At 34.2% G+C, this 27,834-nt stretch overlaps 3 protein-coding genes across 3 annotated transcripts; 1 reads left to right on the plus strand and 2 right to left on the minus strand.

Moving 5' to 3' along the window:
- Positions 1–10,280: 10,280 nt before the first annotated feature.
- On the minus strand, positions 10,281–27,607 carry LOC117324635. The gene is made up of 2 exons (XM_033880559.1): positions 27,506–27,607; positions 10,281–10,823 (listed from the first exon to the last, which is right to left on the minus strand). Exons 1-2 carry the CDS (start codon positions 27,512–27,514, stop codon positions 10,281–10,283), a joined length of 552 nt encoding a protein of 183 aa, XP_033736450.1. The 5' UTR covers positions 27,515–27,607.
- On the plus strand, positions 15,140–17,204 carry LOC117323317 (ATP-dependent DNA helicase RecQ-like). The gene is made up of 2 exons (XM_033878457.1): positions 15,140–15,593; positions 16,007–17,204. The coding sequence occupies exons 1-2, from the start codon at positions 15,157–15,159 to the stop codon at positions 16,269–16,271; spliced, it is 702 nt and encodes a 233-aa protein (XP_033734348.1). The 5' UTR covers positions 15,140–15,156; the 3' UTR covers positions 16,272–17,204.
- Positions 17,377–23,157, minus strand: LOC117323316. The gene is given in 8 exon segments (XM_033878456.1): positions 17,377–18,154; positions 18,156–18,245; positions 18,247–18,827; positions 19,279–19,478; positions 19,746–19,867; positions 21,772–21,913; positions 22,212–22,502; positions 23,061–23,157. Coding segments are annotated over 6 exon segments (1,188 nt in total). The 5' UTR covers positions 21,787–21,913; positions 22,212–22,502; positions 23,061–23,157; the 3' UTR covers positions 17,377–17,974.
- Positions 27,608–27,834: the final 227 nt, after the last annotated feature.

Genomic DNA, 27,834 nt, shown 5'->3' on the forward strand with positions numbered 1-27,834 from the left:
TAGTTGAAAGGCATTGACCAAAATAACAGGTTCGGAGTAATTTATACGCATAGAGCGTAAAGTACACCACAGGAATTTTTCCTGACTTTCTGACATTTGGTATAACGCAGAAATCAATTAATATTTTAAGGAAATTGTTTTGCATACAAACGTAAGGTGAACGTTACTACCCGTATGTTAGGGAATGGTATTGAATAGAATGAAAAATAACTTTCTAAATGCAGATAGACACAAATATCTAATTTTGATATGAACACATCTTGATATTACACCTTTATCGTCTGTCTGATTTTCGAAAGAATTTATAAATTAATGTATATTTAATTCCATAGGTTTGAGGCACCATCGCGTCACGAAACCTTTGTGTTATATATAGACTGACAGATAGACAGTGGCCAAGGTACATGTACGTGTGCAAAACGAATCCAAATGTGATTTTCCTGGCTAGCCTAGGTTGTTACATGAACAAAGCTCCGAAATAGTTAAGCTTCTGAACCCTGACCACTGTCTGAATAGAGCGATAATTTTAAGGCACGTATGGAAAATTTTGTTGTATTAACCCAACTTTTAGTTCATCCCAAGAACGCATGTCATCATATATTATTACCATTGTTCTAATTAAATCATTACACTTGAGAATTTGTTCTGTATGTAATTTAAATGATGTCGAGGATGAATTTCATTTTATTCTAAAATGCCCATGCTATTTATATATTCGTAAGAAATATTTGAAAAGTTACTATTTAAAAAACAATTATTTAACAGACAAAATACTAAAGAATTAGAAACAATGGTCATATACATCAAAGCGGCAAATGTCAAAAGAGCTTCTTTAACATAGTTATGCTCTCCGAGTATATTTTCTCTGGAACGATTCTTTTGTGTGTGCTTTGTTTGATGTTATCAATGTTATGTACAATTTGTATACTATGTATGTATGTATATATGATACTGATGAGTCGGAAGACTCAAAGTCAATAAGAACTTGAACTTGTAAATAAAGAACTTGAGCTTGTATCCACTTATAGACGCTACCCTTGAAACCATATGAATAAAGCCATTTTAGTAGTCCACGATGACATACTCTATCAAAGGCTTTAGATTGTTTCAGTTTGTTTTCCAATTATAGACAAATATTATGTGCCTTACGAGTATTACAGAATATATATATACGAAAAAGTCTAATTAAAGTAAAACAAAAAACAAAACAGAAACAAACAAACTTTGAATGGACTGGTCAACGCAATTTCAGTGTTTTCTGATAAAAAAAAGTGTCTCCAAGTGAGCATTGTATGAAAATATGAACATTGATATTTAAGCAAAATAACCACATTTCTATCATCTTTTATATTTGGATTATTCAATGTCTACCCAGAGTTGGAACACAGTTGAGTGACCCGGAGGAAATCCAAATTGATATATATAATTTATAGAAGATTGTTATCGATGACAAAGTTGTGGAGGTGTTTATACATTACTCGCTCAAAAACTTTAAGTTTACTAACGGTACCAAGAAGAGATATTGGTCTATAGTAAGAAGATAGGAAACGTTCACCTTTCGTGAATAAAGTCATTAACATAGCAGTCTTTCGTTGACTGGGAAACTTACATTGACTTATGGATAAATCAAATAGTAACTGTAGGTGAATACATAGAGGGGGGTATGGAGTTATTGTTGTGGGTGGGGTGGGGTATGGTTTACTATTAGGGGTTTGGGATGGGGTTGGGATGGGGTAGGGTAGGCAGGGGTTTTGGATCTATGTACATTTTACATGTGTACTCATCTGTATTGCTTGTACTTTCCGAACAAAATTAGGGTGGGGGTGTTAAAAAATGTATTGAATATATTGGTCATCAACCTAGTTAGTTGTATTTCTTTAGTACAAATTGGATTGGAATTCACATATCATATTCGTTTTCGTGATACCTAGACAGTGTTTAAAGACAATAGCTTTGTAAATGGCATTTGTTCATTAACTTCGACAGCTGTTAAGAAATGGTAAACATGTCTCATCAATTTCAAATTATTAACAGTCCTTAACCTTACCATGTAGGTCAAGCCGATAAATGATTTTATCAGATCGTATAACCCTCAACTGAATCCCGCTATCTACATCCCGTTTGGGGAGAGTAACATTCCCTTCTTGATGCATTAATGTTGTCTAAAACTGATATTCATACACCGAGATGGTGAATTAGGCAACGAATACATTGGGGCAGCAATTACAATGGAGATAAGTATACAATTAGTGACACTTAATCTTTTGTTTTATCGACATCAATGCGCTTTCTCCATTTACATTTTATGTCACCAAGACAAAGATGTATATTTTGACGGTACTCTTATTTTAGCTCTTTTCGCGTTATTGGCCTTCCATGGATGTACTAATTAAAATTTCTGCATATTGTTTGCTACGTTAATTACTGTTGATGTGCTAATTGATTATTGCGGTAGTTTGTTGAACCTTAGTTATATGTTAACATTTGAAACCGCCAAAACTAATGTAACGTATTGAAGTCTAACGCAAAATGTGTGTAATATTAAATTAATTTGTTTTGTTTCTTTTTAGATTCAATATTGTATGAATACTAATGTTTTATTATATTCATTTGATACAAGAAACTCGGCAAGCATGCTTACAAATGTAATTTTATCAACTATGGAACATTTCAACGTAATGCACAATAGCGTGATGTTTTATTTCGATAAGGACATATGTTTGTGGGAGTGTTTGTCTTAATTAGTCCATGATGTAACATTACGCTGGATACATTCATAGATAGATATTTACCATTGTATGGCACTGCCACTATATAACCCTACCAATTCAGCTGCGAGTTCATCAGCTTATGAACTGCCAACTGGAATTTTAATTGAAACTTTCAAATAAAAAAATCGCAGATGGTAAATATAAGCATTGAACGGCTTTCAGTTGGCATTCATAGTCAATAGCGCGCTTCATGGAATTTGCCTCTGTCCAGTTGGCATTCATATTGACTATGAATGCCAACTGAAAGCCGTTCAATGCTTAATTGTAAACATGACAATGGCATAATGGGAGTCACGAACAATCGACAGGGAATACACTCACATGGATTACAGACTTTCTAACACACCGCACCCAAACAGTATTACTTGAAGGGAAACAATCGGACAAAGTCCAAGTCACTTCAGGAGTACCTCAAGGAACCTGTTTGGGCCCCATACTCTTCCTCGTATACATTAACGACCTACCAGACTACATCAAACAGCATTCTCAGACTCATCGCCAACGATAGCATCATCTACAAGACAATCCACAACACAGGCGACGCACACAAATTACAACAAGACATAAACGCAGCAGGACAGTGGGAACAAGACTGGCTCATGAAATTTCACCCAAACAAATGCAATATCATATCCACTTTAAACAAACGCACCAAAACAACATACAACTACAAACTGCACGACCACACACTGCAACAAGTCGATGCCAGCAAATATCTAGGACTCACATAACAAAAAAATCTCAAACGGGACACACACATCAACAACATCACTGCAAACGCCAACAGATCACTAGGCTTCCTAAAACGCAACCTGAAAATAAACTCACAACATATAAAAGAACACGCATACAAAGCCCTAGTGAGACCCAAACTAGAATATGGGACCCGCACAACACAAACCAAATCAACCAGATAGAAAAAAATGCAACGCAGAGCAGCACGATACGTACAAAACAGATACCACAACACAAGTTCAGTACAAGACATGATGGACAAACTCAACTGGCCCAAACTTCAAACACGCAGACTCAAGACCAGACTTATACTACTATACAAAATCATTCACCATCGTGTCGCAATAGACCCACACGGCATCATGCACCCAGCAGACCCTAGGACAAGGCAAACACACCCCTACACCTTCAGACACCTATCTGTCACCAATGACACATACAAATACTCCTTTTTCCCACACACAATAACACAATGGAACCTCCTCCCGGTGACAGCAGTACAATGCGCTAAACTAGAGATCTTCAAGGCACATATACACAATGCAGCCATTGATGATCTCAAGCATACACCGTAAACAAACCCTCATGTTCTTATCTTATAGTTTCCACTAAAAAAAATAATAAAAAAACCTTCTCACTGTAACTAAATCGCCTCACTTTTTTAACAGCATCCAACCAACAAATTTAACCGTAATCGTCATTTTTGACGGAGGTCGTACCAAGAAGAAAGAAAGACATGTACACAAAAACCAACGTCATTGAACCGACACATTTTATATACTGCGTTAAGGACAATCGGATATAGCAAGGACTTATTACGTTTTAAACTGAGTCTGGTGAGTAGATTACAAAACATCTAACTAATTATGTGATATCTATATAATAAAATATGAACTCCACGTATATGTTATTGTTGCAAGAAGATTTAATGCATGTCGGGAATGTCCATTTACAATACCTTTTAGTCGGCTCATTTGAATCTAAGGCACTACGGACGAATTACTCTTGATAGTAAAACTGCCCTATTAATGTAAAGATCGTAACCTTTACTACATGGGAAAATACACGTTTCCATTAAGTTTCATTTTGGCGACCTACACTTCAAAACATCTTCCGGCAGGCAACTTAAATAAAACCAAACTGCTAGCTGAATATAATCTTTCAGATTTAATAAGCTTTCTTCAGCAATGTCATTACTGAATATTACAGATTATATAACATCACGCTTTTATTATCAACTATATATATGCGATAACGTTGATAGTTAATCGTGTCTTGCTTGATCAATGGCAAGTTGTTGTCTTTTTGTGGAACAAAACAGTGACCGAAAATAACCCTTGAATCTTGAGAAGAAAGGATTTCCCTTTCTGTAAACTAGTATTTCGCCTTTCATGTTATGCTGAACAGTAAATTTGTATGCTCCGCTTCCGGCAGTAATAGTTACTGACTGTCCATACATGTCCTGTATGACCACTCTGGCATTCTTCCAAACAGCTGGGTTCTCTTTTTGTATTTGGTCAATCGCTGAATGAAAAAGTTTTCGTAATTCCTCTTTTTTTTCTATCCCCCACGGTTCCTTCATTTCCACAAACTTGGACCTCTAGTCTAGCCATATATCGTTTGTTTACCTCCGGTATAGTGAAATGGTCATTGTAGCCCTATAAGAGAACAGATGACTTTGCATTAACTGGAATTTTAAAATTCTTTGTCAATTTTGTTTATTGAACAGCTACTGCGAAAGTTATTTTAGCATACTTATTACAGTCAAGGATTTAAGAGTTTTACGAATTTCGTTTGACATGCGTTTGCTGTCTGTGAATACGTGTCGTCATATCGCGATCACTTGACGTTACTGGTATGTCCATATCACTTAGATTGTCCCAGTAAATAAAGGTTAAAAATGTACGTAGAAAATACAGTGAATGTCATCGGTTCTGATGGATATGGATGTTACAGGATGTCGTTTAAGTCAGTTTTCACTGTGCAGAAATATGTATTACTTGCCTAATTGATGACCTAAGAGAAATGCAGTATGCAAGTGTACTTTCGTAATTCTCTTTGACCTTATGTCTGTGAAAAGCGTGTTGAAAATGTTGTTTCCAGGCGCATACAGATTGTTTAACAAAGTGGCCATGATTAAATTTCGTGGCCGTTTTGCTTCACAATACCGTGTTTTAATACTTTGATCTACGTTTTATGTCTGCAATACGTCATACACAGTACAACGTCTGGTTGATATGTGAAACGAGGTTAAGGAAGTTTTCTGTAACTGTTTAATACATGATAAACACGAAGTTCAATATATATTTTGTATACTGGTCGATATATACAATTGTATAACTGTTGACATGACGCCCCTCCCCCTTATATATAGAGGAATGTGTCCGATTCATGTTCATGTGACTGATTACTCCACTAAATAACAAACATATTTTAAATGCCTATTCTTGAACGATGAACGTTGATAAAGCTCTTTATGGAAATTACATAACTGTATTTATAGAAATTACCGATTGCGTATTAATAGAAATGCCAGCCTTTACCAAGAAGTAAATGTGTTATAAAAATAGAGTAATACAATGCTGATGTAATGGCTGTGTGCAACGTTGGTTATAAACGAAAGAAAATATTTTTGTTATTGAAGGAATAAGATATGTCATACTGTCATGAAAGGTGACAAAAGAAGTGTCCTGCTCGCATTCATTATACGTGGAAACACACATAAAATATTGTACAACAATAGTCCAGCTATGAACAGAAATTCGTCTTTTGTGTTTGGCTTTAGATTTCCTATTAATACAGACCACCCAAATTAACTTACAACATTCATTGAATACAAAGTTTCTCAATTATTTAGGCTATGAGAATTACAATAATTCGACCCTTGTAATTACAGAAATTGATTATCACGAGATATGAGAGAAACCTGTTTATTACGCGTTACGCTATTGGAGACAATAGGACAAAAATAAATAGGTGCAATAAATACATGTACATTTTTTAAGTTTTGACATTGTGCAGAACCGGAATTAAAATAAGATATTAAATAAATAATTGTTTTTTTCAAAGTACTGTTAAAATGTCAAAACTTGATTATGGAACAATTTATCTATAAAAAGTAAATCACAACAAATACTGAGCTAACTCACACAGTCATAAACTGAGTAGGTCTATACTAAACGACTAGGTTTTAAGTGTGACTTTTAAATGTTTTCTTTGTCCCTGTTTTCTGCCTTATTTCATGAACTTGGGAATTGTCTTCACTTGATAGAAGTTATGTGTTGTCCAATGCTAGCGCTCATTGTAGGAAAATTAATTTTAAGTTACAATAAAGGTGAATTTTGATAATTTACTTTATTCAATCTCACGGAAATTATCTCTAAGAAATTATATCAAATATTATTATGACTTACAGATTGAAAAAGTTCACCTTACAACAATGAGACAATTTATTACTTAGAACCTTTGAAGGCTCAACATTTCATTATCTTACAATTTTTATGTAAACAATACTTCTTTGTCTTCATGTTTTCTTATGTTTTATATATGTATTGATGTTTTTGGAATGAAAATAAAAAGATTTCTAAATGAAAAAAATATGTATACATGACAACATTTTTGTTTCATAAATTCTACTCGTCTATGTTACACCAAGTAAATCACATATCATTTTGTGATATGATAATAACATTCGCCTTTTATTTCAACTTTTAAAATGTGTGAAATCATGACCCTATCATCCTATTGATAATAAACAGTTATATAGAGTTAAATAGCTGTAAGCCCCCTAACCCAACTGTCCTTCGACTGTTTGTGTTGCTCGTACTTTAACACAATATCTGTGGAATTTTAATTTCGTCGTGCATTGGTGCACTCCGCTTTGTTACCTAAACTCTAAACGTGTACACATAAAACTTCATTGTACAGTGTTCGTTGAAACATAAGCTGGCTACAGTTAGAAAAAATAACAACACGACGCCATTATCAGAAGAGGCAGTAAACTACATGGAAGTCTCTGTTAGAATATAGAACAGCAAGTTAGATTATACTGGCATTTATTATTGATAATTTAAATCAACAAACATGAAAAATAAAAAAATGAAATTTACAAATCTTTCTTATAAATACTGGTATTCATTACGATACATATTTAAGCTGTAAACTGTCTTGATATGTCAAAAGACATCTATTTCGGAAAACAACCAAACATTCACTTGAAAAAAATTATCATATTGAAATGTACGAAACGCAAATAAGTGACAAAATCGAAATATTTTCCCCTTTACTGATACTCATTTCCCACGTGACTGAGTTATGAAATTTGCCAAATTTTGTGCTTCCACCACACATACATTTTATAACATCTGAAGGTGCACACAGTCACATACAACACAAACTTTAACATACAATATAAATGAACTCATCTCATAGTTTGTTGCAAGATAATTTAGAAATAATGGATAATTATATACATTCAATATTGTATAATTAGGCTGAATGGATATACAAATACATAAATGTATATACTTCTGTTCCTCAAAGTAAAAAAAATACATATGGGCATTTAATGATAATGATAGAAAAGGTCAAAGGATGACGTAACACTGAATAAATAAGAAATAAAATTTACACTGGTATGCTACATGGATAAACGTTACACACTCCTTTCTTACATTTCGCCGTAATGGATTTGTAACAATCCGGCAAACAGTATAATATAAAAGTACAATTTGTTTGAAGTGGAAAGTGAGTGGGTTCCGATATTGGTTTTGATATTTTAAAACCCATAACCAAATTTGACACAAAACAAAGGATTCATTCTTTTAAGACGTTATATTGTTCACATAGGCGAAAATCTATTTACATTAATGATAAAATTAATCCATCTAGTTATCCTCGTTTGAAAAAAATATGATAAATGACGCTTACCCTTTAGTTTGAAGAATAAAACATATTTACTTGGTTTGAATTACATCCGAGTAGAAAACATTAAACTTAAAGATAAATTTTAACAATGACCACTTGTTAATTTTTAAGTTTTGCGAGCATACATTAAGCTTATAAATTAGCTACCTTTTATATTAATAACAAACATACTTACTTAACGCTGTATGTAACTTATGCACTGTTTCCCCCATCTTTTTGCATCATTAATATATGCACATTCTTCTTTACACTTTAAATGTATATTCTAAAGTCTTCATAGCTAAAGATACTCTCATAGTAAAGTGAAAATCGTTTTAATGTAAAGTGAACATTCTTTTTTATAGAATAGTCATCAATAATATATATTGTTGTTTTGTTTGTATGACCATATCGGCAGTCTATTGTGTTTCAGGTGAACTTCAAAGACGTTCTACAATTTTGTAATTGACATTTTTTTTTTGCACCTGAACTTTCACACAATTTTTAGAAATATTGTGTTCCAACATTCTTTAGAAATGTACTCTTGAACTTTGTTTTCCAAAAAAATAATTTACATGTTCTTTCCAGTTACTTGTCATTAAATGGCATAAACGCTATTCAAAACAAATCTTGGATGTAGGAAATCTGCATTGATTTTCTCAGACACAATTAAACATTGTCCATTTTGATGTCTTATGTCAATTTTTATTCAGATAATAGGCTCTATTATTATGTATTATTTGGTTTAAACTGTATTTTATTTGGTTATAGCAATGGTACATACAAATAATACAAATATAAGGATACAGAAACAAGTACTTGGTACTTATATTAATCCGTCTCCTGATGTAGATATAGGCTATGGACTGATATTCACAAAATTAATAATACATTTGTCATATATATTTATTTATATATATATATATAATGTGCAGGGAAGAGAAATGTATTATTTCTTTTATACCCTACCCTTTTTCCTGATCATTTACGTTTATTATCAGAGAACCGATACTAAAGTTCGCCAGCTTTTCCTTGATTGCTTCTGATACTGTTTTCAAACCAACTGAACACTTTTTTTACACGATTCCTCTATGTTTCAAGATATGGTCAAAGAACTATGGACATACATACCCATGTATGTACTCGGACAGGTGCGGTCCATCTAAGCTAAACTGATATCTATACGTCACCTATGTACACTGACCATACCCATTTGTAAACCAAGATTACATCATTGGTAATAGTCGCACCGACTAGTAGTGTTACTCAGACTAATGGGCGACATTGCGGCTTACCGGTAATAAAATGTTTGGTAATCAATAGCGTCACCCATAATTGAAATCAAGTTACAGTTAATTTTCTCTATGAAATAATTAAATATTCCCGCGTTTCGATAGTATAGCGGGAATGACATCAAATGACTGTCGTGTTAAGCGCACGCTCCGTGGGAGCGGGAACACGTGTATGTTCTCGGGTACACGTGTATATATGGTCATTTGTTCCCCTTTGTTCTGTATGACGGTCACAAAATTAAACATAATATATTTTCTTAATAACGCAGGTCCAGCGTTACCCCTAGGTCCTCCTGTAAGGATGTAATTGGGTTCCTGCCTTTGGATACAGGTTTCCGGGGGCTATCTCCGGTTTTGCTGGTCACCAGGTGTGTATAAGTGATGGGGATAAAATGTGTGCTGTAATATTTAATAAACAAAGAAATGGTTTATGTACATCGGTATCATCCAGTTATGCTAGTTAGAGGAGCGAGGAAGTGACATATCTTTGTATATGTATAAATGTATATAATTAAACGCCGGTTGCTACACGGACACGCTAGAACGGCAAATCTATATTTGCTCTTTTAGTTGTCTTTTAGGAAGTAGTGGAGGGTTGACTTTCATGTTTTTGAAACAGCGGCTTTAGTTCCGCCCAGACCCTCTTGCACGATATTAATGGTATAAGATATTTAGCAGTATCGATGATCTGAACGACCGTCAGAAATGCCTGACAACTTTCGAAAAGTGTATTTTTTAATTGATTAAACAGCCTCATAAGCATATTTTTCGGAGTGTACACCCATTTCATCTTTCCTTCGGTATCCAAGTAACAGTCAATGCGTTTTTCGCCGTTTCCCGCTTTAATCTCGATGTATTTTACACGTTCATTTTTTTCTTCATGCTCAAAATATAACTTGATACGTAGTACAAGGTTTTGTTTTAGCGAATCAGGTTCATCCTCTATTTTTACACCAGCGTCTAACAGAAGTTTGCGATGGGCTTTATCTTTATTGCGAAGGGGATCATCAGCGCCAATGTATCTGTGATTTATGTATTTTGTGCTGTTGAACGCAGTATCAATTTCTTCTGAGTTCACTTCGTTCCTAGCTGTGTATTCTTCCTTCTGGACACCACCAGTCTGAAATCATAACGTATTTGATATAATCTTAGTGAGCTTTCATTTCCTATGCGATTGTTGAAAAGTCTTTAAATTTTTGTCTTAAAAGATATCATTTTGGCGAGCTTTTATCACCTTATTCAGTAAACATATATTTTGACAGGTTTTGAAGTCAAAATCTGGAGAACTAAATCAAAGGAACACATCCATTTCGTTCGCCTTTCACAATTCTTGACATCACGTCATCGCCAATATTATGACGTTACAATCGATTTCTGATTGGCCAGGCCAATGAAAACACCCCGGTTTTACTATGCAAAAATATTAAAAGGATGAATCACAAAATATATTTGACTGAATGCAATAATGTATTAAACTGCTACCAATTTCAACTATTAATTGTTTTCAATACCGTTGAGATCGATAAATCATTACATCTAGATTAAGGGTTGTCGTGTGAAAGTGTATTGAGTTTCCGATCATGTTGGTTTTATCCAGATACTCATTCTTAACTGAAATTTCAGTATTTCTACGCCTATTTCTGTGATTGCAGATTGTACCAATTCATTATTGCGGTAATCTGTTAAATCTTAGTTATGCGCTAACATTTGAGTCCGCAAAACAAAAACGATTACAGTATTTTATCGATACCATAAACCGAATTAAGTCTAACTCAAAAAGTAAATCCAGAGATAATGAGTATTTGTTTTATGTAAGAGCATGATCTGCGTACCAATTTACAGTATTATATATAAAAGATATAACATGTGTTCATCCATATGTGTAATAATAAATCATTTTTTTTATTCCGTGTTTTGTTATCTATTTCTACTAGAATCTCGGTAAGTATGCTTAGAAATTCTGTGGAACACGGAACATTTCAACGCAATACACATTTTTCATAATCGAGACAATAGCATGACGTCACAACACTGTTTCACAATGACAAGGCTCATTTGCATTTATGCAACACGCCTATCTAAGTTAGCATATTCCAATAATCTCACGTGATTTCATGCTATAAATCAGACTATGCCTGAATATTTTTTTAATTTTTTAAGCTAGTGTTTACTATATCATTAACTTAATACATTGTAGTCTCTTGTTTGTTATTAAAAATACTCTTAAAGTGTTGCATTTTAAAATTTAGGTGTTAAGATGTTGATCTGAGACTAGAAGTGGCCAGCCTGTTGATTCTTTCGTAGAACAGCAGCGAATCGAATTCCAAACATAAAACGTATATTAATGATAATGATAATCTAACATACACAAATGTACATTTTTTATCGAAAGAAGATTATGATATGTTTCTGGTTTGTCATGTAAATGTGGATTGTTTTGATAATCTCTTCGTGTGTGTTTGTGTGTGCGTGCGTATAGTTCGGCGTTCGTGGGTGTGTGCGTAGAGAATTGTTGTCCTGAATGAGAAAATGTCAGATAAAGACGACCTGATTGAATTTTAGCCTACAATAACTTCTGGTACTAGTATATGAATTCAGCATATAAGAATACAATAATATTTTACATCCCTTTACAATGATTTTAAAGTTTTGAACGAATTATTTTCTTTCCTTATTTGATTGCTGAAAAAATAGAATGTCTTGTTTTTATCAAATATGTCAAAGAGTGGTTACAAAGAATTGGAATTCTATAGGTTTATTCATAGAAGCTGACAAATAGTATCATGGGTTACACTATTGGACGGACACAAAAGGCCAAAAATAGACAGGTGCAATAAATACATGTAGTTTCAAAAAGTATTGACATTGTGCAGAATCGGAATTAAAACAGTGTCATAAGAGATGAAATATGAAGTCAAGAATGCAAGTAATGTTGTGAGGTTATGGTATAATTTTTTTTTTTCATCAGCAAAACTAATACTTATAGGAATTCCAAAACATACCTTTATGAATAACATGCCTATTTATATTGCTTAATCATAAACGCTTCCGAAAAAAATATTCATAATATTGCCGCACGCCTATTTTAAGTAATGCTACGCTTATCTAAAACAATATGATAACAATAGAAAAATGTATAAATGTACTACTTCTATAGCTGCAGTGTTTATTAGTGCTGGGTATCGTTAACAGAAAACCTCATCACGATATATCATAATATTTAAGAAAATATCACGATATTATCGATATACCGCGTGTTATGTATATGGTGTTACTGGTCTGTGAGATGTCTAAGGGGAAATAACTCCATTCCGGATATTGTTGTTTATTTCTAATTTTGTTTTATTAGTTTGTACTTGATTCCGGATACGTTGTTCCGAGATATGTTTGATAATTAGTTGAATAAAATGGCGACAATGTATCAAGACGCTCGTTCTCGTTATTAAAATATATTTCCTCTCACAGCCTGTCAGCAACGACATATTACATGGAGGAGAATCTAAATCCGGTTTGGTGTTCACCTACTATTATGTAATTTTTTTATTGTGTATTAGCCGGCGTGGCCGGCGAGTCAGCCTCGGCTCGTCGGCCACACATCGGACATTTCACGCCATGTGCTAAGTTGGCGGTAAGGTGTGGACTTCAGATGAAATCACACTATCATATCCACTGACAGCATGTATCACTTAGTGACATTTATGATACAATGTATATCTGATATATATATGTATATATATATATATTGATGCAGGAAGAAACTTTCCGTGTTCCACTGTTTATGATGTCTTTTATATATTTCATACAATTCAATGTGCCATGACGTCACCAACATGATGATAGATGAAGGATCTGAGTGTGACAACGGTTCGCGGTATCATTTGATTTATTTCGTTTGTCTAAGGAAAAGTATTCCATTATCATGATTCGTACATTTAAACGATTCAGTATCCTGATTATTATACCTGACGTCCAACCATGACCCCGGGATAATGCATACGGTATTTCGCTGGATTCAGTTGTTGGCTTGTTGCAGTTAATTTTTAGCCCACCATCATCAGATGGTGGGCTATTCAAATCGCCCTGCGTCCGTGGTCCGTCCGTCCGTCCGGCCGTCCGTCCCTCTGTCCGTCCGTTGTTATCATTATTTCTTAGAAGGTAACGAAGGGATCGTTCTCAAATTTCATACACATGTTCCCCTTGTAGCCTAGTTATGCATATTGCATTTTGAGACCAATCGGAAAACAACATGGCCGACAGGCAGCCATCTTGGATTTTGACAATTGAAGTTTGTAATCGCTATTTCTCAGAAAGTAATGAAGGGATCTTTCTCAAATTTCATATGTAGGTTCCCCTTGGTACCTTGTTATGCATATTGCATTTTAAGACCAATCGGAAAACAACATGGCCGACAGGCAGCCATCTTGGATTTTGACAATTGAAGTTTGTTATCGCTATTTTACAGAAGGTACTGAAGCAATCTTTCCCAAATTTCATATTTAGATTCCCTTTGGTCCCAGATGTTGCATTTTGGGACCAGTCCGAAAACAACATGGCCGACAGACAGCCATTATCGCTAAATCTTAAATTTTATATATAGGTTCCCCTTGTTTGAAAAGGGCTAGAGGGCTGTTTCTGAATTTACACGGATTAGTAAGACTTAGAGGAAGGGAAAAGTAGAGAAAAGATCAATCTGACATGGAACCTATGAAGATCATTCAATGGTGGGCGCCAAGATCCCTCTGGGATCTCTTGTTCATTGTTAACATTTCATCTCGGTTCCAGTTCCAGTCGGACACCTTCAACTTTTTTTACTGGTCCCTATGTCGTCAACAGTGTCATTTCAGATCACCTTGCGCGTCTACTAGATAAAGATTCTGGAAAACTTCTTCCACGTCCCATTCACAAGAACAGACTGAAGGTAGCATTTGTTCGCGTTCCAGAACTTACAGGCTATTTTCTACCCACTGTCAAGAAAACTATCATCTCACAAAATGAGCAAAATGACAGCTATGTGGCTACTACAGATGTGGATAAACACCCCCATGACGATTTTGATCAACCTACAGATATTGATATTACCCAGAGATCTGAGGATTTGTCAAATGACAGCACAAATTCATCTGCTTCAAATGATACTGGAAAGCCCACCGGCCCAGTTTCATTAGGCAATAATAATAGCAAATCCATTTCAATTCTGCCAAGACAAATTCGCGACTTATTTCCATTGATTCCGAAGCCCCATCAAAATTTACAAAGAGTACCACAGTCACAATCAACCCATCTTCGCTAGCCAAGGCTTCTGATTACGTTTCACTCCACGAACCCTTGGCAGATATAGCCGTAAAATTTGGCCCTCTAGCGGAGATTCGAAATTACCGCCCTTTACGCATAAATTTTCAACCAATCAAAACGAGCGTTACAGATGTACTGATCGGTGATGTTTACAAACAAACATGGAGGCCATAAAGGAAAAAGAAAGAGAAGTCGCAGAGCGTTTCAATATTGAATCTTTAAGGGAAAACCAGATCAAAGGTCTAGAAGCTATATGTACTGGAAAAGATGTCTTTGTTGGTACCAAAACAGGAAGTGGTAAATCCATGATTTACGAATGTGTGCCTGTCATTTTTCCAAACGCTATCGTCGTAATTGTTGCGCCACTTGTTAGTATTATGAAAGAACAAACTGATCGACTGCGAAACCTCGGGTTCAAGGCAACCTACATTGGAAAAGATTTGGCCGAGGAAGAATACATTATCAATGGAGAATTTAATTTTGTTTTCGGGAGTCCAGAGGCTTTAGTAGGCGAAAGAAAGTGGAGGAACATGTTGACATCCTACGGAGACAGATTGAAAGTGCTCGTCGTAGATGAAGCGCACACAGTAATCCAATGGTGAGATTAATAAAATAAATATACGCGTATTAGACATACAACTATATCACTAAGATTATTTATAATATTTATGATAACGGAAGTACGGAAACGACCTGTATAGGCTTAGCCTGTTGTACATGTCCAATCCATTTTTATATCTAAATTCTATACAGTACAGTATATTATGAAATATTGTATGTAAATTAATTCAAATGTTTCATTGAATAAAATATTTTGAAATGAAAATATACGTTTAAATCAAATGTAACACCGAGATGTAAAGTGCATTTAATAATGATGTATATCAGGAATGTACATGTGTATCCCTGCATATATACATTGTATATATGTTTCTGTCTTATAACAGTCCATAGATGATGCAAGTTACCTGCTGTATCTCTTTATCAACACTCTTATGTGTATAATTTCAGGGGGTCAAGTGAAGGACAGAAAGATGTTGCCTTCAGGGAGTGGTTTTCCCACATAGGTGAGCTACGTGCTGTTCGACCCGATGTTCCAATAGCAGCTTTAACTGCAACATCAGCTCCATCTCAACGCAGAAAAATTATGAGGAGCCTCTGCTTTCGACAGAATTCAGTCCTTGTTTCAGAATCACCAGACAGGAAAAATATAAAGATATCCTCAATGTGTATACCAAACAACAGCGACATTGAAGATACATTTAATTGGTTGTAAGTTGGATTGGAAAATCAAAAGGAAAACTTCCCGAGACATGTTGTTTTTTCCGAATCTATTAGTGATGTTTCCAAAATATATGCAATTTTTAGGAAAAGATTTGGTAAAAGTGACTTTTTTGACATGTTTCATAGCAAAACAGTTGAAAGCAAGAAAGATTACATAAGAGGAAATATGGCAAAAGATGGGAGAATAAGAGTTTTAATTTGTACAAATTCTGCAGGAATGGGTGTCAATTTCTTTGGTGTACACAACATTGTTCATTATGGACTGCCTAGGGAAATGGACACTCTAGTTCAACAAATGGGAAGAGCAGGAAGAGATGGAGTTTTTTTCCCAGGAACTTATTATCTATAAATGTCACAAGGGGCATTTAAAACGAGTAGAGGAAGAGTTGGTGAAACTAGTAAAAGACACTAAGTGTAGGTGTGAGGTGCTATGTACTTCATATGGCACTAAAACAGACACAATTGACCCATTACATCTATGTTGTGATATATGTGAAAAACTTTGCAAGTGTGCATCAAGTGGTTGTCCGAATTCACATCCAGCAACACATTTCAAATCACCAGCATCTGTGGATGTCATGATCAGGGAAGTGGACATGTCGGACAGAATTCTACTGAGACAGAAATTAGATTCCCTGAGGTTTAAGTTATCCGACTTTTCAACTCATGGCCTAACAGATGAAGTTATTTACTTTATAGTAAATCATGTTGAATCACTTTTTACACCAGATGATGTTTTGATAAATTGTGCTATTTGGTCTTATGATGTTTCTGTTGAAATCACAAATATTATAAATTGCATGTTTGGAGATGACATAATGGATGATGCTTTTGACAGCGATACTGATGAAAATTATGACGATCAGACAACATCTGCATGATGATGCAATGTTTTAGAATTGTAATAAAAAGATTAAACGAAATCTATGTTCATTATCATTTATCACAAAGTGTTTGGATTTATGACTGTTTAATTTGCTATTGTGACATAGCCATAACACACACCATTGTAATAGAATGAAACAATCACGTCAGAAAATAGTACACCCTATACAGATCCATGTAGGAACTTTCATCTATAATTTTGCTTCCATATCAAACAATTCCTAGATAAGGGTTCATTACATATTTAAAACAATTCTTACTAGCAAATAAATTTCATGCATTTACTACAACTCTTTTTGCTGTTTTCATTTCATACACAAATATAAATCTACAACAAAAGATGTCAATGTATCTACTGCATGATGATGTTTACAATCGGAGATTTCCTAAACATGCATATTTTGTAGAATAAATAGTCTTATTTGCATAGAAACATCTTAAACACATGTTCATCATATATCTCTTTAAAACAAGCATTCTGTGAGTATTGCTAAAACAATACAGGTCTCCTACCGGTAGGGAACTAATAACACATGTTCACTATATGCATACATCTCTTAAGAAATAATCCAATTTACATTTTATACCCATCATATATACATCAACTACCATATATGCATTACATTTAACAGTCAAATACCTTTCACACTTAAGGAAAGAGTTTCTCATGACACTAGATATGTGTCATGTCATAATTTCAGCTTTAAAATGTCAAATGTACATGTGTTCCATCAAGTATATCACAGTAAGTAAACACATACTTTCTGTGATCAACTTTCAAAGCTGGAATAGCTAAATGTTAGGTCAGTTTCAAATTGTTTCATAAGACAGTCTTTCTTTTTGTTTGGTGATCCACTTATGTAGTTCCATTATTTTAACTTTGGCAAATAAATCAGTGAAGTTCTTAAAATTTTCAAATTGTCTTCCAGGAATGTAATCAAACACATTTTCTGCCACCAGTTCATTTGTGATCAAATTGATGTCGGTTCGTCATAGATGTAGCAGTTCTGCTTGTTCCTTTTGGTTTCATCTCGCATTGTGCCATCATATTTTCCTTGATCTCATCTTGAACTTGAAGGGATCATTGCTGCTTTCCTTGCACTTGCATAAGTTACATTGGCTCCTTGTGCCTGCAGCTTGACTTTAAGGCGATGGACAAGTATTTCTACTAAGTTGTCATTTGGTATATTATGTCCTGTTCCACCTTTAAGGTTTGTTGTAATGTTCCATTTATATTCATAAGCATCTTTGGGACTTAGTAAGCAATGGCAGTTCGCTAGAAATCTAAAAAGCCATAACTGGTACTTTGTATGATTTCCAATGCCAGACAGAAGCATCTGAAACTTTGCATTTTCTGCTAGTCTATCTCCATCTCCCATGCTGTAGGCATCCTGGGTGTCCCTCAATAGAAGAGCACATTTCATGAAGTATGCTCTATAAAGAGCAATGTGGTCAATCGTTTTTGACTGGTCTTTCTGAAGATCTTGACGAAGATCCTGCCAACTGTGCTCTTTTATCAGATGATTTTTTAGGTGGCCACGCATCTTGTAAGCTTTGTTGCAGTTTGTACAAAGATACTTCTGTTCTGTTGAATTGAACATTTCCTTGATCTGCAGTTCCTGGAGATCCAGGTCTTGGGATCTGGGTTCCAAAGTGTGAACATCTGCATAAAAATAATAAAATAAGTATAAAATATGAGGATACAATATAAAATAATCTTTATTCTACTTAAGATGACTTTTAAACAAATGTGTAGGGAAGGGAGGTATTTGTCTCTTCTGTAAATAATTTAAAAAATTCTGTACTATTGAATGGAAATTGATACTTTTTCTTGAATGCTTAGCACTTATTTGACCTTTGACCTCAAGGTTAAGGTATCTGATCCTATAGTTCACTGTACACCATGATCAACTACAGGTGTTACAGATCAGGACAAGAAATTATTCAGGAAGTGGAAGATCCAGAACAAATACAATATGTAAATCATTTTCCAAGTGGAGAGATATTCAAACAAGTGTAAGCTTTTAATATATTCATTGCACATTTTGCAGTAGTTGCTAATTTCACTTTTACATAGAAATTGCAATCATATGATAATTTCTCCAATAACATACCGTTCTGCAGATTAATGTACTTGTGTTGAATTTCAGAGGCAATATCTTCCAGAAACTTTCTTTTATCAACTGATGGCAATGCCTCAAAAAGAACTTTTTTCCGCTTCGGTTCTGCTCCGACATCTTCAATGCCCAAATGGTGCATGCATGCACCAACAATAAAAGCATCCAAGCAGTCATTGAGAAAAGCAGCATGGGCTCTGAAATACAAACAAAAAACAAGATATATCTTTCAGTATAACAGAAATAATGGTTATTTGTGCCTTTCGTCATTTTATAGTAATATCTGGTAAATGGATTTTGATATCAAAAGTGCTTAGATTTAATAAAAATTTATCTGCCAGCAATAATTAGTGTATATTAATGTGCATTCGACCATGCAATATCAGTGATATGCCACCCACATGACAAGGTGTAAATTTAATAAATTTGTAGACATATTCTTACCCATGAAAGAAATAACATACCTGTAGCTATCTATAACTCTATCTGGTCCTTGAACATCAACTCTGTGCACAATGTTTCTTAACTGTGAAAGAGTACCTCTGTCAATGGTTGATGAAGTTTTATAGAACTGCTGGTAGATTATCTGCAATAAAAGTGATTTTTTTTTGAAAACTCGCACTTAAATGACACACATTTCTCAATTACGAAAATCAGATAACTTATCAACTGGTAATTTACACCTGAAAGTTTTCTTTATGATTAATCAATGTTGAGGTCAATATTGTCAGTGAATATTGTCATTATTGCTTAATTAGCAGAAGTTTTTTTTAATGATTTAGCCTATTTAACCTATTTAAGTTTATTCATTTAAACAAACTTAGTAAGCCTTCACTCCAGTAAGCCCAATACCAGTTCTCTTTGCCTTTTGGTTTTGGGGATTTGTTTAAAGGGAAACCGAACGGACATTGTGCCAAACATGAACTCACTTGCCATAGGTGAGCTAAAATGTGTTAGCATCAAATGTACAAACTGTATCTAAACACCAATTTTACATGAATATGTATATAATTGTTTGATCATCTATGAATTAAGTGATTAATTCACTTATCAATTGAATTATTTTTTTCTTAAATGTAAGCAATTTATCAAAATTGAGGATTTGTGCAAAATTGGAGCTTAAATACTCATGCTTATGTAATGTAACATTAAATTCAGTCATCACTCAACTCATGCCCAGCATGCTTAGCTACAATGTACTACAAACATGTCAAAAGGAAAGAAATCATGTATGTACATGTAGGCCCTGGTGGCTGAAATTGTCAACATTATTTAAAACCTTGATGAACAAATGCTCATCAATATAGACTGAACAAATGTAATTTTCATGTAAATTAAAAAAAAAAAAATTGCAAATTACAAGTAAAAATATAATGCTTACATGTACATACTGAGTTGGATGTTGGTAACCAATACATTATATATATCAAACTACAAACAGCTTGTACAGATATCAACTCCAATTAACACCCTGTACAGTATATATCAACGATACATATATTCCATGTATAATAACTGGCAAAATACATATCAATTTGGTAGCCCACAATCAGAGCCTTCACAATAAATCACAGGGAAAATATAACATTAAATGATAATTATTTAATAATATTCATATTGGGATGTACAGTAACACCAACCCTATAATTCTTAAATGTATCATTTTAAAATTTAACAGTTTTTGAAAATACCAGTCTTTATTCATGGTTTCAATATAATTTTATGGCAATATGAATCTTTAAAATGCCATTGATTATACTTGGAATATCTGAATCGGACATATAAGAATGATTCCTAATGTCTACCTTGAAATGACAACAGAACGGAACTTTCAACAGCAACTTCAACAGGGTCTATAATTTGTTACCAGACACAGGTTCATCATTCTATGTAGTCCTTCAGGCCTATGTATAACACCTGCTAGCTGCTCAGTTTCTGTAGCTCCATTCAGCATAGCTAATTGTGCTGAATATGCTCTCTCATTTGTAAGCACATCACCCCCAAATACTTTCTTTCTAATGACATGGTCTTCAGCTGTGCATGGAATGTAATTATGGTGAATGTGCTCCAAAATACTGATCATGTCCTCACTCTTATTTTCATTTTTATCCAGTAACTCCAGTATTGCAAAGTCAGATTTCTTTGACATTTCCTGTATATGAGGATGATCTATATGTTTGGATAAGTGAGGTTCATACTTCTTGAAACAAGACAGATACTTCACTAGAACCTTCATGATATGAAATGTGAAGTTATTCTCAAGTGATCTGCATTCTTCAAGACTGGGAATGAAGATGCTGTTTTCCACTTGTGTTATAGGCAACACAGGAACATCATTCCCTAATGCTCTGTTCAAAACTCTCTTCTGCAGTCCAACCAACATGAACCAGTGGAAACTTTTTCTTTGTTTTTCTTTGTTCATGTGAGATGGACTTTTACTGATGTCAAAGTTATCACCAACAATATCTGATGTCAACAATGCATCCTCACCTGTTTTTTCTTCATAGGCTCTCTTTTCTGCCTCAACCAGTTGTTCTATATGACTCTGTTGTCTCATCATCAAATCAGCTTTCTTCTTAGCTGTTGCAGAGGCTGACACACATAACCCAAGCTTGTTAAGGAGGTTAATGCACTGAAATGTATTGGAAAAGTACACTGTGCAGTCAATAAACTAAGAAACAATTAAACAAGTATTGTGTGCTATATGAACACACATATATAACAACTAAAACATCAGATGCATTGTAGTATACAAGTATATTGGATCTTAATCTGAAATCTAAAAATCTTGCAGTTATCTGTGTGTTACATACATATCTAATTGGATGTAAAACTCTATGAATATATGTTAATGTATAGATACATATGTAACAGTGGATTTACTTATTAGTATATATAACACTGATTGACCAAAAGGGGCATTTATTTACCTCATCTGTTGCTCCGCCATTATCTAAAATTTGTGATAATACATGATGAAAACCTGACATGTGCATATTTTTCTGCTTCAAAATCATGGCCACTGTCACTGCCACTGCAACTGGACTGCTCTGTTCAAAACAACTCGAAACGATGTTGTGTAGCACTGGTGCTTTTGTGAGCAACTCCTCATTCAATGATGCAAAGCTGAATGTTGCCAGGACATCACATGTCCTTCGCAGATATGAAGGTTGACTTGTTGATGTAAGGCAAACCAGATCTTTTTTCAAATTCTTTGCCACCTGTTGCAAAAAAAAAGATTTCATGTGGTTATTCAAGTGCTTGAATAGACAATATGTACAAAAATTGGAACACTTTTTATATTTAATACTACTTTTAAAATCAATTAAAACAAAAACAAAACATACAAAATTAGGAAAAAATTATAGCAGTGTTCAATTTCAGTATTTTTGTGTATACATGTATATTTCTTTAATTTTATAAAGCTTATATTGTTACACATTTTTAAATATTGATATGCTTTATTTCTGTTTCCTGATTTTTTTTTATATGTTCCTAATTTCAAACACTTTGTGTGCATAAGTTTAATAGATCTGTGCATATGTGTGTCATTTTTGAGATTTTTGAAACACACAACCCCATGCAGTGTCTAAATAATGGATAGTTAATTATCTATCAAATATTGGCATTTATACATGCTACAAATTAATTTGCTTAATTAACATTTAGAGATAAGAACTGCATGGTTTGGTAAGTTTCTTAAATAAACATTCACATGCTGTCCTGCATGGCAAATATATATCATCAATATGAACACGACCATTCATTTAATTGCTTACCTCGAGCTCATGATCAGTATTGCCAGCACAGGTAAACAATTGTTTACTTGTTTTCATTTTTCTTTTGGTCGCTGTACCGGTAAGTTCGTTCTCCTTCTGATCATCTTCATGATGTCCCTGTGTATCTGTTCTGATCTGAACAGGCATAGATGTACCAGGGTCTGCTTGTACTCGGGCTGGTCTAGATCTGTCTGGCGTCTTTCTCAGTGGCCTTTTAATTTTACGTGGAGTTGGAGAATGAACTATATAATGCTTTTTTGACACGGGCGTTCCAATGGAAGGTTTACCAACACCCACTTCTGACCTGTGCATGTCTCTCAGCTTAATTACAAGAGAATGGCGTTCTTCCTTCAATCCATTAAGTTTAGTCTCGATGTCATTTTCAATTCTCGCGAGTCTGTTCAATTTGTTCCAGCATAAACCACATATAAACTTCCCTTTTGAGTCATTTTGATGAGGTATATGATCAATTATTTCTACCAATTGGTTGAGAACTCCAAATGTTTCTCCAAATATCGTACGTCTCTGCTTTTTAGGCAAAATACCATGACATAGACGACATGGCAGCTCTAAACTGGGCGCCGCCATTTTTTGTTTACGGTGAAACCAAGCTCGAATGTAAGACGCGATTTGATTGGATGCCCTGGGATTCCAGGGCGCGATGGTTTGAACACGGCTATATCCGCCAAGGGTTCGTGGAGTGAAACGTAATCAGAAGCCTTGGCTAGCAAAGATGCAATCAACCAAGCCGCTGATTTTAGATTTGCCTGGTCGCCTGCAACGTGCTCGTCAGAAGCCACTTCGCTTCAGAGACTCGGATCACGTGGATCCGGCGGAAGTTTCTAACACGGCGTCAGACGAGGACAAAGTTAAACGTGTCCTTGCGATGAGGAATGTAGGAAAAGGAAATGAGTACTTAGCACATTTGAAAGGTGAGCCAGCCCAAAATGCCAGATGGTTTTCTTTTCTTGACCTAGACGTAAAAAAAAGGTCAAAGATCCGTGCCCGACCACCTCCCCTAGTATAGATATTTGTCATGACATTGCTTACATTTGTAATACCATATTTTAAAATGATTTACATCGTGTTTCTCATTGAACAAATGATTACTTTATTGAATTTCCTTATGTACATTGCGAGACGATTTGTCGTAGAGAAATGATTTATATTTGATGATTTATATAGGTGATCGAGTGATGAATATAATGTGCTGGTTTTGCATGAGTTTTATTTCACAATATGCTGAACCGTATTAGAATATAACATTATCATTGCAAGTAATCACATATTGTATGGTTGTATTTGATATTTGATATGCTATTGATATAGCAGAGGAAGTTTAAGGTTCTTTGTTTGCTTTGTTTGAATATTTTTCATGGTTTACTCTATAAGTGAAATCACATGGTATAATACATTATTGTGCACAACATAGTGATATTGCAAGTTAAAAGTTTATATATATGTATAAATAAAAATAGTTCGTATTACCACAAAGGATTTACCATTTAGTATGTTACTGGTATTATTTTATTTTTGAATGACAAGCTTGATGGGTTTCAGAATGATAATCTGCATTTGATCTACTGTATCAAATGTAATCATTCTTGTGTTCATAGCATCTTGTATAGGTACAAAGTGTATTTTATATGATTGTTGTATTTCAAAATTTGTATGTGCCTTAAGTTTTGATTTCTTGAATATTGTAGAAGTCATAAACATTTACTAAAGTTTAATACAATTCTTGTTAAATTACTGAAATTAATATCATTTTAAATGCAGCTTAATAACTTGTTTTTTGTATGTGAAGTTTTTTTACCCATTCTATTAAGTATGCATCCTTGTATATGTCTTCCAGAAATGCGCAGCTGCAGGGTAGCTATAGGTATGATGGAGACTTGGTGTTGTGTGAGGGAAATTTTCTTGCAGATTTACTCGGTTTTTTATAGATGCATTTAAATGAATAGTATACAATTCTTGATTTCTGTATATTCAAGTCATGTAATCAGATATCTTATTGTTTATTTCTAATTTTGTTTTATTAGTTTGTACTTGATTCCGGATACATTGGTCCGAGATTTGTTTGATAATTAGTTGAAGAAAATGGCGACAATGTATCAAGACGCTCGTTCTCGTTATTAAGATATATTTCCTCTCGCAGCCTAAATAGGTTTAAATAAGTGAAAATTTCATGTCAAATATGTCAACTTAAATTAGCTATGTTCTTAGTATTCTTTTTTTTCGACATAACCGTCTAATTTTCTTTTTGCCCCGGATATGACGCGACAGGTGGCGTTCTGGTCAAGATGAAGTATGTGATTGGTCAATGTAGCGGTCAATGCAAAATGCAGATATACAGTTAAAAACGAAACAATGTTAAAGGGACCTCACGGTAAACCAATATTTATTTTGTATTTTTTTATCATATTATTGTGTATCTCTTTAAAAAAAATAACCTTCTGAACAATGACCATTCGAATTTGATGATGTATGTACATAAAAACATGAATTATCAATTATTAAAATGTTATCACTCTAAATATGCAAATTTTGTGACATATACGATAAACGCATGCGCACAACAAAGTAAAACACATGGAAACAAAATGGCTTCCAATGTGAATCGACTGGAATTGAAAACGATAACAGCTTCCGCAATGAAGAGAATAATAGGAAAATGGGTCAAACACAATCCTAGAATTAAACTTGGGAAGCAGTACAATAGATTGTAACAGTTCAAACATGAAAACAGCAGTAATACGGACGCCGCTCGTATTCTGCTTGAATGTTTGATAGTAGGCCATAATAATCTCGGTAATATTTACACAAATACAGTCTGTACCAGTACATCGCTACTGTCACTATACTATACGAACAGTGTTTACACTTATTTACACATAAACATGTGTGACATAATATTTACAGAACGTGTTATTTAACATTTAAACCACTGTGTATAATATCGTTATCTAACTAACCCAGATGGAATATAGATAGTGTTGCCACGATTTCAAAACAGTCACGTAATGATCTAAAAATAATTTCCGCGCTAAATTTAGAGGGGGATTCCCAACTAAATCGAGTGGTCAAGCTGGACATAGGGATTGACTGTGAAAATTGGAACAGCACAGAAACATAACTGGAAAGGAACAAAACGCGTACATTCAGTGAAAATTGCAACGTTTTTACCGTGATGTCCCTTTGAAATTGAATGCAAGCTGAATAAGTGGATGCATCTATTCAAATGACACATTTCCAGTCTTATTATCACCAAAAATGATTCAAACTGATATAATTTTGTTATCCGTGCTGAAACTGTGCATTTATTAATTACAATGTAGTTCGTTAATTTATTTCACCAGTAGTTTTACATTATAACCACAAGCAATAAAACTATGCCGTTTATCTTTTTTAAAGATATTTTTTTAAAGATATTTCTTGTTTGACGTACTTCACATCCGCCATGCTTGCATTGATTCAAAGTGTGGGTCATCCAAGTCATATCGAGGCTTGCATATTCTACGTACTGTTAAAGCGTCTGACTGGTCATAAACAAAAGTAATAGGAAAGTGAAAGTGAAACCAGAAAACCGGAAAAAAAACGGTTTTGAATTACGTGTAACGGTATATTGTACCGACTAACTCGTGTCAAAATAAACCGGTTTATCGATAATATCGCTCAGCACTAGTGCTTATCATATATTGTGGTGACTGCACTTAATATGAATATAGGTAATCCGATACTTATCAAAAAGAAGAAACTTTTTTTTTTTTTAAGTAGATAGATATTATATAACGTAATTCTCCTGGCCAACGATGGTTGTGTACGTATTGACAGAGACTTTATGACATGTATATTTCGTGCATGACAACTCAATAAATCTGAATCAATGGAATGACGACGATAAATATACATGTAATGGATTTATTTTACAATATACAATAAGTTGTAGTTCTCTCCCTTTAATTATAATGATGAATATGTAAATTTTGATTGTGGTAGTTTGGACTTACATAATCTTAGCCTGATATCCAATCCATATTGAAAGCCAATAACATTATGTTGAAACTAAAATTGACTGAATTAAAGGTAAAACTCTTGCTACTTTCGCGCCCTTTATACAATATTTATCGAATTTAATTCACAGTCGCCATTTGCATTGCATGGTCAAACCAAAAGTGTTTACGCCTACCTAAAACCAAACAAATGCTCCGATTTTGTGCTATAGACACTTACGAGCATAAAAGCATGATTATTTTTCAGATTTGATTATTTGTGTGACTTGTAATTATTCCGTACTAAGACTTTGAGAAATTATCTGTAATATCAACATATATATATTTCATGACTTGTTTTGTTCAAACTTGTGGGTATTTATTCGCTTTTAAAATTAAACATAATTCTTGACCTTAAGATTTTCTAAATACCATGCATTAGTCAATACTCACGTCAGCCATGTTGATGTAGAATGATAAGATATGTCAAACAAACATTCGGAACACCTAGGCCGATTCTCTACGGTTATCTAACCGAGCTGTCTAACTCGTCGCTGTGCGGAGGCGACACGGAACTTCCGCTTTGCGGGAGGCACTCCAATTGGGATATTATCTAACTGGCGAGGTATGATAGTAATCCAAGAACCTCGTTAAGCACCTCGCTCTGATTGACTGAAAAACACACCACCAATCTATCACGCTCGCTTATTGGTCAATAATAATAGAAAACGAAAGTATAGCTTTCCATACAGTTCGGATAGACGTAGATTTACTTTCCACCT

Source organism: Pecten maximus, chromosome 3 (genome assembly GCF_902652985.1).
Source record: "Pecten maximus chromosome 3, xPecMax1.1, whole genome shotgun sequence".
Lineage (NCBI taxonomy): Eukaryota > Metazoa > Mollusca > Bivalvia > Pectinida > Pectinidae > Pecten > Pecten maximus.